At 42.9% G+C, this 13817-nt stretch overlaps 1 protein-coding gene across 9 annotated transcripts in view; it reads left to right on the top strand.

The window, feature by feature from the left end:
- The window catches only part of tmc6b (transmembrane channel-like 6b), a 95889-nt gene that overhangs the window by 44279 nt on the left and 37793 nt on the right, over positions 1–13817 (top strand). For 3 of the 9 annotated variants that reach the window (XR_009656674.1, XM_060941011.1, XM_060941008.1), the window contains exons 3-7: positions 99–371; positions 3233–3310; positions 4278–4446; positions 6265–6386; positions 7149–7265. Coding sequence is in view for 8 of the 9 variants with exons in the window: in XM_060941011.1 (XP_060796994.1) it covers positions 4388–4446; positions 6265–6386; positions 7149–7265 (298 nt within the window). In the remaining variant the exon portion in view is untranslated. Of the gene's footprint in view, positions 1–98; positions 372–3232; positions 3311–3361; positions 4031–4277; positions 4447–6264; positions 6387–7148; positions 7266–13817 lie in introns of those variants that run through there. The other 6 variants (XM_060941015.1, XM_060941013.1, XM_060941010.1 and 3 more) reach the window with 4 other exon arrangements.

Genomic DNA, 13817 nt, shown 5'->3' with positions numbered 1-13817 from the left:
TCTGATAAATCTCTTTATCTCCCTATTACTCGCTTTACTTTTTCTGTCACACAGCTGCAATAAAAGACTTCTTTTTTTTTCTTTTTTTGAACACACAGAGAAAAAGAACAACAGCTGCAGTTTACAGCACTGAAAACTGATTCTCAATTCAGGATTGTTTCAGTGTTTAGAGGGTTTCTATATGAGCACTGAAACAGAACTTGCCTCATTCATCTTTCCTCTGATTTCTAACCACAGCCGTCTGCTGATGTCATCTGTGTCATCGTGCTGGACCACCTACACACACATCTGAAAAGTGCCGGTTTCCAAACTTCCCACGCACATATAAACATGAGCCAAGGACCCATAAATATTGATGAATTAATTGCCAAGTAATATTTTTCTCCCTAAACTTGTTAGGTTTGTTTTATAAGTCTGCGGGTCAGATACAGTCGTTGAAAAGGGGTGGGAAATGTGCTCAGCATTTCAAAATGCTCTCAAGCTGGCCCTCTCACTAGTTCTCTGCATGTTTCTGATTCACATAAACACGCCTTTGGTTTCAGGGCATGTGAGAAAATTTAGCATATGTTTAGAGTTAATAATATGTAGGACCAGTCTGTATCTAGTGTGCTTTGCTATAGTTTTAGTAAAGACCATATTCAGAATTCAGTTACATGCCCACAGTGAGGGTTTAATCCCCAAATTGCACACACTGATATTCAGACATCATTATTGTAGACATTTGCTTATGTGGAGGACTGAATTTTTATTGATAAATTATGAACAACACTTAAAGGGCATATTCTAGACCAATTTCGGGGTTTTTTTATATGAAAGTATGTCCCTTTAGGTGGCACGGTGGTGTAGTGGTTAGCACTGTCGCCTCACAGCAAGAAGGTCCTGGGTTCGAGCCCCGTGGCCGGCGAGGGCCTTTCTGTGCGGAGTTTGCATGTTCTCCCCGTGTCCGCGTGGGTTTCCTCCGGGTGCTCCGGTTTCCCCCACAGTCCAAAGACATGCAGGTTAGGTTAACTGGTGACTCTAAATTGACCGTAGGTGTGAATGTGAGTGTGAATGGTTGTCTGTGTCTATGTGTCAGCCCTGTGATGACCTGGCGACTTGTCCAGGGTGTACCCCGCCTTTCGCCCGTAGTCAGCTGGGATAGGCTCCAGCTTGCCTGCGACCCTGTAGAACAGGATAAAGCGGCTAGAGATAATGAGATGAGATGAGTATGTCCCTTTACACACTCATCCAGAAGGGTAATTTTGCACAAGGCCATCTGTCTACAGCAGAAAAAAATAAAATAACAAAACGCATCTGGAAAAATCCCAAGGGAGTCTGGAGCCAGAATCGTGACGTTACCTGCGGAAATCTGTGGTTGGTAGAAGAGAGCAACTGGACTTGCTTGAAAAGTCTTGAAGACGTTTCACCTCTCGTCCGAAAGGCATCCTCAGTTCTGTCTGTCTAATAGGGAGTATCAAGTATTTATCCTCCCATGGATCATTATAGAATCCGAATCAGAATGCTGATGGCTGCATTGTAGGTGGCTGATAGATGTCACAGACACCCACCTCTGTTCAGTGATGGTCGTTCCAGGTTGACAAAAATGAACGATCCTCTCTGGCTAAGATGTCTGCCAGTTTTCTGGAAGTCCTGTCATACTCCCGCACCAGTGAAGGGAACTCATCCCAAAGTGCGTAGAAACATAGAAGAGAGCAACTGGACTTGCTTGAAAAGTCCAGTTCAAGACTTTTCAAGCAAGTCCAGTTGCTCTCTTCTACCAACCACAGATTACTATGTACCTGGATGACTGAGTATCTTCACAGATATGTTTCTACGCACTTTGGGATGAGTTCCCTTCACTGGTGTGGGAGTATGAGAGGACTTCCAGAAAACTGGCAGACATCTTAGCCAGAGAGGATCGTTCATTTTTGTCAACTTGGAACAACCATCACTGAACAGAGGTGGGTGTCTATGACATCTATCAGCCACCTACAATGCAGCCATTAGCATTCTGATTCGGATTCTATGATGATGATCCATGAGAGGATAAATACTTGATACTCCCTATTAGACAGACAGAACTGAGGATGCCTTTCAGACGAGAGGCGAAACGTCTTCAAGACTTTTCAAGCAAGTCCAGTTGCTCTCTTCTACCAACCACAGATTTCTGCAGGTAACGTCACGATTCTGGCTCCAGACTCCCTTGGGATTTTTCCAGATGCGTTTTGTTATTTTATTTTTTTCTGCTATAGACAGATGGCCTTGTGCAAAATTACCCTTCTTACCAGAGGACTGGCTCCCCACTGTAACCCTAGCTATGTAATAGGCGCGGTTTAGGGTGGCATGATGATGCAGTGGTCAGCACTGTTATCTTGCAGCAGACAGGTTTTGCATTTGAACCTACCAGTTGACTGGGTTTCCTCTAGGTGCTCCGGTTTCCTCCCTCAGTCGAAAGACATGTGGATTACACCAGCTGGCTACTCCTAAATTATCCATAGGTGTGAGTGTGGATGGCTGTTTATCGTGCTCTATTGGCCCCGCAATGGACTAGCGACCTGTCCAGGGTGTACCCTGCCTCTCCCGATGTGAGAACTTAAAACAAATTTGTAGTGTTTAATGTGATAATTTACAATTGGGACTATTTATGCAGCAGTATATTGGCAATACACTTTACTAGACTAATTTTGGTTTATTTCTATGCTTGCCATTGTCTCCTTCCCATATCATTATCAGTCTTTTTAAATTGTCTCTTGCTTTTATATTAGATTAGATTACATCACATCTGACAGCAAAGAAAATAAGCTGAATTACTTCTTCAGTCGCATGGTGGTGTAGTGGTTAGCGCGGTCACCTCACAGCAAGAAGGTCCGGGTTCGAGCCCCGTGGCCGGCGAGGGCCTTTCTGTGTGGAGTTTGCATGTTCTCCCCGTGTCCGCGTGGGTTTCCTCCAGGTGCTCCGGTTTCCCCCACAGTCCAAAGACATGCAGGTTAGGTTAACTGGTGACTCTAAATTGACCGTAGGTGTGAATGTGAGTGTGAATGGTTGTCTGTGTCTATGTGTCAGCCCTGTGATGACCTGGCGACTTGTCCAGGGTGTACCCCGCCTTTCGCCCGTAGTCAGCTGGGATAGGCTCCAGCTTGCCTGCGACCCTGTAGAACAGGATAAAGCGACTAGAGATAATGAGATGAGAGACTTCTTCAGTCTGCATTTTCTATCCCTGTTTATTTTTTCTTCCCCCTTTTCACATTTAAAGGCAGGTGCTATTGGAAAAAGCTCTTGGTAATGCTTCAGTGAAATCTGAATGAATAGCCCAGAAAATCAACTTAAGCAGGTGTGTAGAGTTGGAACGAGTGTAAATTTACCTGCATAAATATATAGTTTTAAGTCACTAATTCTGAATAAGTGAGTCTGTAAGACTTGTATGTAAGAACAAAGTGCATGAGTCTACACTTTTATCCAACATATTTTAATAGGCATTTGTCAAAATGAGAAAACAGAGTGAAGGTACAGTTGCGTTTGCATTCTCAACAGTACATAAATGACATGCTTACAAAAAAAAAGGGCATGAGGATGATTTGTCATGTAATTTGAGATGATTCCTAGAAATTACCACCAATCATTATAAGCAAACTTATTAATCATGGCCACCAAAAATTTTGTTGAGGTTTTTTCTGGTTTATTAAAAAATTAATGTTTATGCCAGAGACCTAAATGTAGCTTTCTACATAAATGTTACTCCACCAGCTGAATTTGGTGTGAGGCCAGAGGAAATAACACTGTTCAGGGTTGCAGTGTTCGTGTGACTGCATGTATTTAAACGTTCTGAATCTATATAATCATCACGGAAAAAAACTCCAGTATGTTTATTCAGACGCTTCTGATTTTAATGTGAAAAATCTGCTACTCTTAGTTCCATCTGAATGAGTCGTCATCGTTGCTTAATCAGGGTTTACGAAGTGTCTCATACGCATTGAATCCCACTTTATTGTAAAATGAGAAGTAGCAGAGATCGAGAAGCGCAGCAAAAACTGAAGTCGTGAAAGATTAAGAAGTATGTGGAAATGTTTCGCAGTTGTGTTTTTTTGTTTGTTTTAAGAATTTAACTTGGATCATAGTGATTGTGCGTTGACTTTGATGCTGACATATCGTGTTCATTCTTGTTTCCTCTGGAACGTGTGTGTGTGTAGGTATTTCCATATTGGAAAACGAGCCTGTTGAAACATGAAGTAGCGAACACCTTTTTTAATAAAGCAAATCCCGTCTCTCTCTTTTTGTCTCTCTGTTTTACTTGCTTTCAGAGCTGTTGCAGCAGAATGACAGAAAGTAGAAGCAAGTGCAAGGCATTTAGCTTGTGTCTTGGTGAATTTTGAGTGACGGGTTGAGGCAGGACCCTTGGACTACAGCGAAGATGGCAGCTCATAGCATAAGCTTCGACACAGATGTCCACTTTATGGAGCCAGGACTGGAGTAAGTATTGTTTACTCATTAAAATGCCACACTGTCCTTTTGTCGGCGTTATTTGCTTCTACCTTTGCACCCTTTCACACCCTCTCTTGCCTTCCTGTGTGATCTACACTACTGTATGTACTAGGCCATTATGGTGTGTACATTCGGGCTTTTTATCTGCTTCCTCCTTCTGAGCTGGACAGAAAGCCGTGTTTTCAAGCGTTCTTGTACTTTGTTTTAGCGGGTCTGCATTCTATAAGAGACAATTGTCTTTGTTCTGCCTGTTTGTGTCACAGCTGAAGCACTGAACATGTGAATACTCGTGTCATGTGCCAGTCAGTCCCTTTGTTTTTGTCTTTTGATATGGTGAGGTGTCACCGGTGGTTATCTGGCACTACCCTTCAAATGTGAGCTTTTGTATTTGGCGTCATCGCAAGATTTTACACAGCTACGCTCCTATGAATGACCATTTTTGTATACATCATTGTATATAAAATCACTTCATTTTGCTTTTACTTAAGTTATTGAACTTTATTTAAATGTATTTTATTTTTATTTATTCTTTTTTCAGATGATTTTATCTTCTATTTTTAGATATGTTTACTTCTTCTTTGATTCAGGAGCTTGGTAGCAAATTTGAATTTCCCTCCGGGGATTAATAAAATAATTCTGATTTTTCTTCACACTTGTATCTCAGGACATAACCCTCATCACTAAAGAGCCTCGTTGCTGAAGCTTTTCTTTAAAGCACAAATAAAAAACTGGGTTTTTAAGACATTTTAAAAACCCCATTTATGGCCCTTTTCCACTACCCTTTTTCAGCTCGCTTCAGCTCACTTCAGCCCGACACGGCTCGCGTTTCGACTATCTAAGAATAGCACGACTCAGCTCGCTTCAGCCCTGCTCAGCCCCCAAAACTTGCACGGTTTTGGAGCGGGGCTGAAGCGAGCCAAACCGAGCTGAGTGAGGCTAGGGGCGTGAGGAGACACTCCCCTGTGTACTGATTGGTGAGGAGGAGTGTCCTCACACGCCCACACACACCCCGCGAGCATGCTGGGATCTGTAAACACCGTAAACCCGGAAGAAAGAGAATTACGAATTACGAGAATTTCTGAGCCTTATGCACCTCGCCTCATCTATACACTCTTGTCAGTATCTGTTGGCGTTGTCGGTGACAACAAGCCACAGCACCAAGACCAGCAACACTAACGACTCCATGTCCTCCATGTTTATTGTTTACTATCCGGGTTGTGAGACTACCGCTTAAAAGGTCACTGATGTCACTGTTTGCGCCGCCTAACGACATCACGTGACGTCCACCCACTTTCGCTAACTCCACCCAATGTGTCCACCCACTTCCAGCCAGCACGGTTCAGCGCGGTTGTAGTCGAAATGCAACTCCAACAGCCCGGCTCAGCTCGACTCAGCCCAACTCAGCACGGCACGGCTCAGCCCAACTCGGCCGCGTTGGTAGTGGAAAAGCGGCATTAGTCTTTGCTCACTTAGTCTGAGACCCTAACCTAGTTCCTCATATGAGGAGCTAGCGGGTTTGTCGCTTCTTAACTCCTTGTTCACGGTTTTCTGGTGGCTTTGCACTTAACTGACCACATCCTGTACTGCCATTTGTCTCATGAAGAATTTTACACCTCGCACACAAGACCAACAGTTCCTTCGTATCATGTACACTACAGCTGAAAAAAAAAAAAAAAATATATATATATATATATATATATATATATATATATATATATATATATCACAATCATGCAAACATTTTGTAGTATTGCAATATGATATTTTGCCAGTATTACCCATCCTTTGTGTGGTTTTATATTTTAGAAGCCCTATGGATGAGAATGTGGTTCATGACTCCTTCAGTAAGCTTATTCAGGAACAGAGTCAAGATCTTGACAGCCAAACAGAGACAATAGAGATGTATCCTCTAAGGGAAGAGCCCGAAGGTACACACATACAGACTTTCACATCACATACTGCTATAACAGGAGTATTCAACTAAAATTTTTTTGAAGGTCCAGTTACATAAGCAAATAACAAAAACACAACCTTTACCTTTTAATCCTTAATAATTAGTGATATATTAATCACTATAAATGACACATCAATATGTAATTATCTTTTGTTTTGCAGTATTGCTTCATTTGACCGTTTTTGATCAGCACGACAGATTCTGAACCGATTTTGAAATTGAAGCACTTCTTTTTTGCCCAGTTGTCATTTAAAATGCTGTTTTCATAGTCAACTGTGTTTACGACAAGCAATGTTGTCACTTTGTAATAATCAGACTAGAGAGAGTAAATAATGAAAATGTTATGGAAGTGTCTGAAAGCTTACCCCCCAGCTAAATAATTATCACAAGTGCATGCTGGTCGCAATAAAGGACACGTTCCAGAAGCTACTACTATTCGTGTCTAACTAAACTGTGGTCGCTGAACTACAGCCAGCTTATTTTCATACACTGATCAGTTTTCGTCCATTATTTTTCAAGTGCTCAGTCTGATCTCTGAAATACTTTGCTGGGTACGCATGTGGGCTGTGGTCCAGGAGTTGATGAACCCTGTGCTCTAGAGAACATGCCCAAATTAAAGCATACACTCTCTTTTTACTTTTAGAAGAGTAAACAAAGAATGACACAAAGACAATTCTTTCTGTTCTAGTTATTTTGTGTGTGTTATAATGGCCATATGTCTCTTCATTTGTTTCAGATGATTTTTCATCCTTTGCCATTGATGAGTATGGCGGCACGACTGAACCATTGGTGGATGAGCGCTGGTCTTCAGACACTCTCAGAGTTCTTTCCTCAATGCCGAGCCGCACCATTGGTTAGTGCTGCTTTAGGAGTGTGTGTGTGTGTGTGTGTGTCTGTGTGTGTTTGTGTGTGTGTGTTGCCAATGATAATACAATACAAAATAAATATAGGATATTACAAGGTTGTGCAAAAATAACTTTATCTAAGAGTGGTGAACATATCACGAGTGAGCAAGTGAAAATATTTTCAACACGAGTAGATAAACTTCAGATCTTTGCGTCACTGTGTAATGTTCTTTGTTATAGGGACACATCCACAAAAAATCTCATCTCATTATCTCTAGCCGCTTTATCCTTCTACAGGGTCGCAGGCAAGCTGGAGCCTATCCCAGCTGACTACGGGCGAAAGGCGGGGTACACCCTGGACAAGTCGCCAGGTCATCACAGGGCTGGCACATAGACACAGACAACCATTCACACTCACATTCACACCTACGGTCAATTTAGAGTCACCAGTTAACCTAACCTGCATGTCTTTGGACTGTAGGGGAAACCGGAGCACCCGGAGGAAACCCACGCGGACACGGGGAGAACATGCAAACTCCACACAGAAAGGCCCTCACCGGCCCCGGGGCTCGAACCCAGGATCTTCTTGCTGTGAGGCGACAGCGCTAACCACTACACCACCGTGCCGCCCTCCACAAAAAATACACAAGTTAATCCAAAGAATTTAAATTTTGAACCGGTTTGCCATTTTGACAATGCACGACGAGTCAGCGGGAAACCACTGGGAGTGACCTCATCGGAGTGAAAGATCGGAAATTATTATCCATATGGGCCAATTTCTCCATGGAATAAAAACATGTATTCTATTCCTTTCTAGTGGGTTTATTGATAGCATGCAATGTTATCATATCACTTTTATCCTACGGTACATGTATCGCGCCACTCTCCCCAGGGGAGAATGAGCATGCAGTATTAAGCATGCAGTATTAAGATGTGGTCACTCGTGATATGTTACAGTATTGCACATTGTCAAGACAACACGACGTCACACTTCGGAGCTCATGCGAAGATCCAATGACAGCTTTACTGCTGTGCATGCACAGAATCATCTCTTTGTCCGCTGGGAAAGGGAGAAGGCGAGGCTAATCCAGTGCTACTGCTAGGATTAAGCACTAAATAAATAAACTGAAACTGAAGACACGCTGACCAGCCGAAAGGCTACCAAAACTTCATTATATATTCTTCATGCATACTTACAAGAGAAAAACATACCAACGGACATCGAAAAGCTGGAAAAGAGACACGTCGGAGATGTAAAACTTCTGCGATAGTGACTGTGACAATTTGTAAACAAACATGGCCGCGATGTTTGCTTCATTAAAAGCAGAAGATTTGGGGAGAATTTTGGCTGCCAGATTGCTCCATTGTGTGTAGTAGTCGATGTTTATTTTAAAAGTATCTAAGTAAATTACACAGGGAAATGAATACTGAAGTCTGAGTGAAAAATACTGTGGTGAGCATGCGTAGAAGAAGAGTCTGTAGACAAATGTTAGTTTCTCGGTCATTAGCCTGTGCTACTTGCTCTCGATAGCACTGGCTTGACTGCTTTATTAGCATTTGTTAACACTACTGATGAATGCTACACTGGCTGGAAGGTGACTGCACTGCTGCGCTTGTGGTTAAGCTCATATTGGCATTCGAGAATGCTGATATGTTTGGGCCTTCACTGAAGGCCCTGATGGTTCCCCTCTGTTTACAAGAGAAAAACATACCAACGGACATCGAAAATCTGGAGCTAATTATTAAACAACTTGGGCTCTTCGCCGGCCCCATTATATTCACAAAAGCGCCCATAGGAAGTTTGCTTACTCCCAGTTTGGTCACGCCACCCCATCCTTCTGGTCAGCTGCACGCACTGTGGCATCTCAGACACATCATCGAAGCACTGTTGCTCTTCAGACTAGTAGCACTGGAGTTTCTATGACAACACCACTCACGGTGCAGGATGGAAAACGTGGAGTGGATTTCAGTCTACTTTGGCCAATACAGAGACTCACTGTCTCATCTAATATCAAAATTGAACTGTTTAATGCACAATCTCTCACAAATTTTGCTTCGTACATGACCATATTCTGGACAGGTGTTTGGACTTGATGTGCCTTACGGAAACCTGGCATCAACCAGACGTTTTTTCTGTTCTAAATGAGACCTGTCCTCCTGGCTTTTGCTACCTACAGAAAGCCCGCAGCACAGGTCGTGGTGGTGGTCTGTCAGTCATTTACTGCAGTGATCTGGATTTGTCTCCTCTGCCCCTGGAGCTATCTTCTTTTGAATGCCTGGCATTTAAATGTAACCCTCCTTTCTCCATGACAATACTTCTCATTTATCGGCCACCCAAACCAAACCCACGTTTCATCTCTGAGATAAGCAACCTTCTTTCAACATTCTGTGTAACCTCTGCCAATATTATAATACTTGGAGATATGAACATCCATGTCAATACCCCCTCCTGCTGTTTTGCAGCTGAATTTTTCCAATTATTGGATTGTTTTAACCTTGGACAACTTGTTGATGTCCCCACACACACACACCAAGGGGCATACTCTTGATCTGGTCATCATTGACTCTGCCCCTCTCAGCAATCTACTTGTGTATGATCTGAGTATGTCTGACCACAAGGCCGTCTCCGTGGAGCTGTCATTATTATCTCCCATTATCAAGCCCAAACGCAAAATCTGCTTTAGAAAATTGAATAGCATCAATCCAGAAATTGACAGTTGATCTCCAGCATGTTCTTCATACAGACTTTATCAGCCAATGACACAGTGGATTTCTACAATAAAACCTTGAGCAGCATTTTGGATCTCCATGCTCCTGTTAAAACCAGAACAGTCACCTTCTCCGGCTCTGCCCCCTGGTTCACCAGTGAGCTACGGAAAATGAAGGCAAATGGGCGTGCTCTCGAACAGCGTCCTAAAGCTTCAGGTCTTACAGTTCACAAGCTAGCGTATCAGGAACACCAAAAGGCCTACTCAAAGTCCCTTAGAGAGGCACGGTCACAGTTCTACTCAAATGTCATCAGAAATAGTCCTGGAAATTCATCTCATCTCATCTCATTATCTCTAGCCGCTTTATCCTTCTACAGGGTCGCAGGCAAGCTGGAGCCTATCCCATCTGACTACGGGCGAAAGGCGGGGTACACCCTGGACAAGTCGCCAGGTCATCACAGGGCTGACACAGACAACCATTCACACTCACACCTACGGTCGATTTAGAGTCACCAGTTAACCTAACCTGCATGTCTTTGGACTGTGGGGGAAACCGGAGCACCCGGAGGAAACCCACGCGGACACGGGGAGAACATGCAAACTCCACACAGAAAGGCCCTCGCCGGCCCCGGGGCTCGAACCCAGGACCTTCTTGCTGTGAGGCGACAGCGCTAACCACTACACCACCGTGCCGCCTCCTGGAAATTCCAAGCAGCTATTTTCCACTGTCAATCCTCTTCTCAAATCACAAACCCCTTCACTTACAAAAACTACAGAAAAGCACTGTAATAACTTTATGGCCACCTTCAAAACAAAAATTGACTCAATTTATTCTGTCCTTTCTGGTTCTTCCACTCTACCTGTCTCAGCTGCCTACTCACAGTTTAAGACCTCCCAGGCCCTTAACTGCTTTCCAGAAATTTCACAGCAAGAGGTTGAGGAGAATGAAACCCTCCACCTGTGTCTTTGACCCCTTTCCTACAGCCCTTGTGAAAGCAAATATCTCTGCCATAAGTCCCTTGATCACCACTGTAATAAACCTTTCCCTTCAGGATAGCTATATTCCATCTACTCTAAAAGCCGCTGTAATCAGACCACTTCTCAAAAACCCACTCTTGATCCAGAAGTTTTTGCCAGTTACAGGCCCATTTCCAATCTCTCATTCCTCTCCAAAGTATTGGAAAAAGTAGTCGCTGACCACCTTCTGCATAACTTTTTTGAAAAAATTCAGTCTGGTTTCCGCTCTGCCCACAGCACAGAAACAGCTCTGGTTAGAGTTATAAGCGACCTACTGATGGCAGCTGACGCTGGCTCACTTTCCCTCCTCATTCTTCTTGATTTGTCTGCTGCATTCGATACTGTTGACCATGGTATACTCCTCAACCGGTTACATCACACCATTGGACTCGCTGGCATGGCTCTGAACTGGTTCAAATCTTATCTCACTTGGCAGAACAGAGTACATTTCCTTTGGAAATGCAAGATCCCGGACACAGTCACCTGTGGGGTCCCTCAGGGGTCAGTCCTTGGCCCCATCCTGGTCACTCGATACATGCTCCCTCTTGGTCATGTCATTAGTCGCTATGGAATTTCATTTCATTGCTACGCTGATGACACAACTTTTTATATAAAAACAGATACACATTCCTCTGCATCTTCGCCATAATCACCGTCTCTATCTACACTCACTGCTTGTCTGGAGGAGATAAAGATGTGGATGAATCGCAACTTTCTCCAGCCGAACAGCTCCAAAACTGAAGCAATCTTGGTTGGTACCCCCACACCAGATCCAGTCTTCCTCCATAATCAGCATTACGTTCCCATCTCCTCGTTAGTCACCAACCTTGGTGTAAAATTTGACCCTCAACTCACCTTTGAAACCCATATCAAACTTCTTTGCAAGATTTGTTTTCACCATCTCAGAAATATTGCCAAACTCCATTACACTCTCACCTTAGCAGATGCTGAAAAGTTGGTACACGTTTTCGTCTCTTCCAGGCTGGATTATTGCAATGCACTTCTCACTGGGATCCCTAGCAAGAGTCTTCAAAGACTTCAGAACAGCGCTGCAAGGATCCTGATGAGAGTCCGAAAATATGAACATATCACACCTGTTCTCCATTCACTTCGCTGGCTCCCTGTGTCTGCCAGGATTGAATACAAGGTCTCCCTTCTTACTCACCAGTGCATCTATGGAAATGCCCCCATCTATCCGAAAAAATTACTCACCCCACTAATCTCAACATGATCCCTCCGCTCTACTCATTCAAATCGCCTCCACCACCCCAGAACTAAGTTCAGCACCATGGGTGATCGAGCCTTCTGTTCTGCTGCCCCTCGCCTATGGAATGACCTCCCTGACCATCTGAGGGCACCACAGACTACTGAGCGTTTTAAAAAAGGACTTAAAACATTTCTTTTTAGCAGAACATATTGCTCTTAATTATGCTTTATTTCTGTTCATTTTTATGTTTTGTTTCTGTCTTTTTAATGATGTTTCTATTTTGTAGCACTTTTGAGATTTGCTCTAAATGCAAAGTGTGTTACAAATAAAATGTTTTATTATTATATACCACTCAACGCCATCCAATATTATTTAAATGCGTCACTCGGATCCTTGATGCATTTTGTATGAAAAATGCAAATTTTTCAACTTGAGAAGATAAACTTTTATATCTTCAAGCCAACGTGTGATTTTTCTTTTTATTATATAGATGCATTGACGAACAAAAAGTACCCAAATTTATCAAAACCATTCACTGATTTCCTCACGAGTGATGTAGAGAGATTTACAGCGCCTTGCAAAAGTATTCATCCCCCTTGGTGTTTGTCCTGTTTTGTTGCTTTACAAGCTGGAATTAAAATGGATTTTTGGAGGGTTAGCACCATTTGATTTACACAACATGCCTACCACTTTAAAGGTGCACATTGTTTTTTATTGTGACACAAACAATAATTAAGATGAAAAAACAGAAATCTGGAGTGTGCATAAGTATTCACCCCCAAAGTCAATACTTTATAGAGCCACCTTTTGCTGCAATTACAGCTGCAAGTCTGTTGGGGTATGTCTCTATTAGCTTAGCACATCTAGCCACTGGGATTTTTGCCCCATTCCTCAAGGCAAAACTGATCCAACTCCTTCAAGTTAGATGGGTTGCGTTGGTGTACAGCAATCTTCAAGTTATGCCACAGATTCTCAAATGGATTGAGGTCTGGGCTTTGACGAGGCCATTCCAAGAGATTTAAATGTTTCCCTTTAAACCACTGCAGTGTAGCTTTAGCAATATGTTTCGGGTCATTGTACTGTTAGACCGTGAACCTTCAGCCCAGTCTCAAATTGTGTCAGTCTCTGGCTGACACAAACAGGTTTTCCTCCAGAATTGCCCTGTATTTAGTGCCATCCATCTTTCCTTCAGTCCTGACCAGCTTTCCTGTCCCTGCAGATGAAAAATATCCCCACAGCATGATGCTGCCACCACCATGCTTCATTGTAGGGATGGTGTTCTCAGGGTGTTGGGTTTGCGCCACACATGGCATTTCTCATGATGGCCAAAAAGTTAAATTTTTGTCTCATTTGACCAGAGAATCTTCTTCCATGTGTTTGGGGAGTCTGCCACATGCTGTTGGGCAAACTTCAAACGTGATTTAACATGATCTCTGGGTCACAAGAAATCAATAAATGGAGTCCAACATTGTGACTCAAACCTTACATGAAAACATAAAATAAGCGTTTTTTGGCAAAAAATGAACCTCATGGTGCCACCATTAGACTTTTGAATATGGTCAAAAAATTTTACAGGATGTCTTTATTGGTGAAAAGGAACACCCAAACAAAAATGCATCAAATTTTAT

This window comes from Neoarius graeffei, chromosome 15 (assembly GCF_027579695.1).
Source record: "Neoarius graeffei isolate fNeoGra1 chromosome 15, fNeoGra1.pri, whole genome shotgun sequence".
NCBI classification, from domain to species: Eukaryota; Metazoa; Chordata; class Actinopteri; order Siluriformes; family Ariidae; genus Neoarius; species Neoarius graeffei.
Note: the sequence above shows the minus strand (reverse complement) of the source record. Positions and strands in the feature narration are given on the sequence as shown.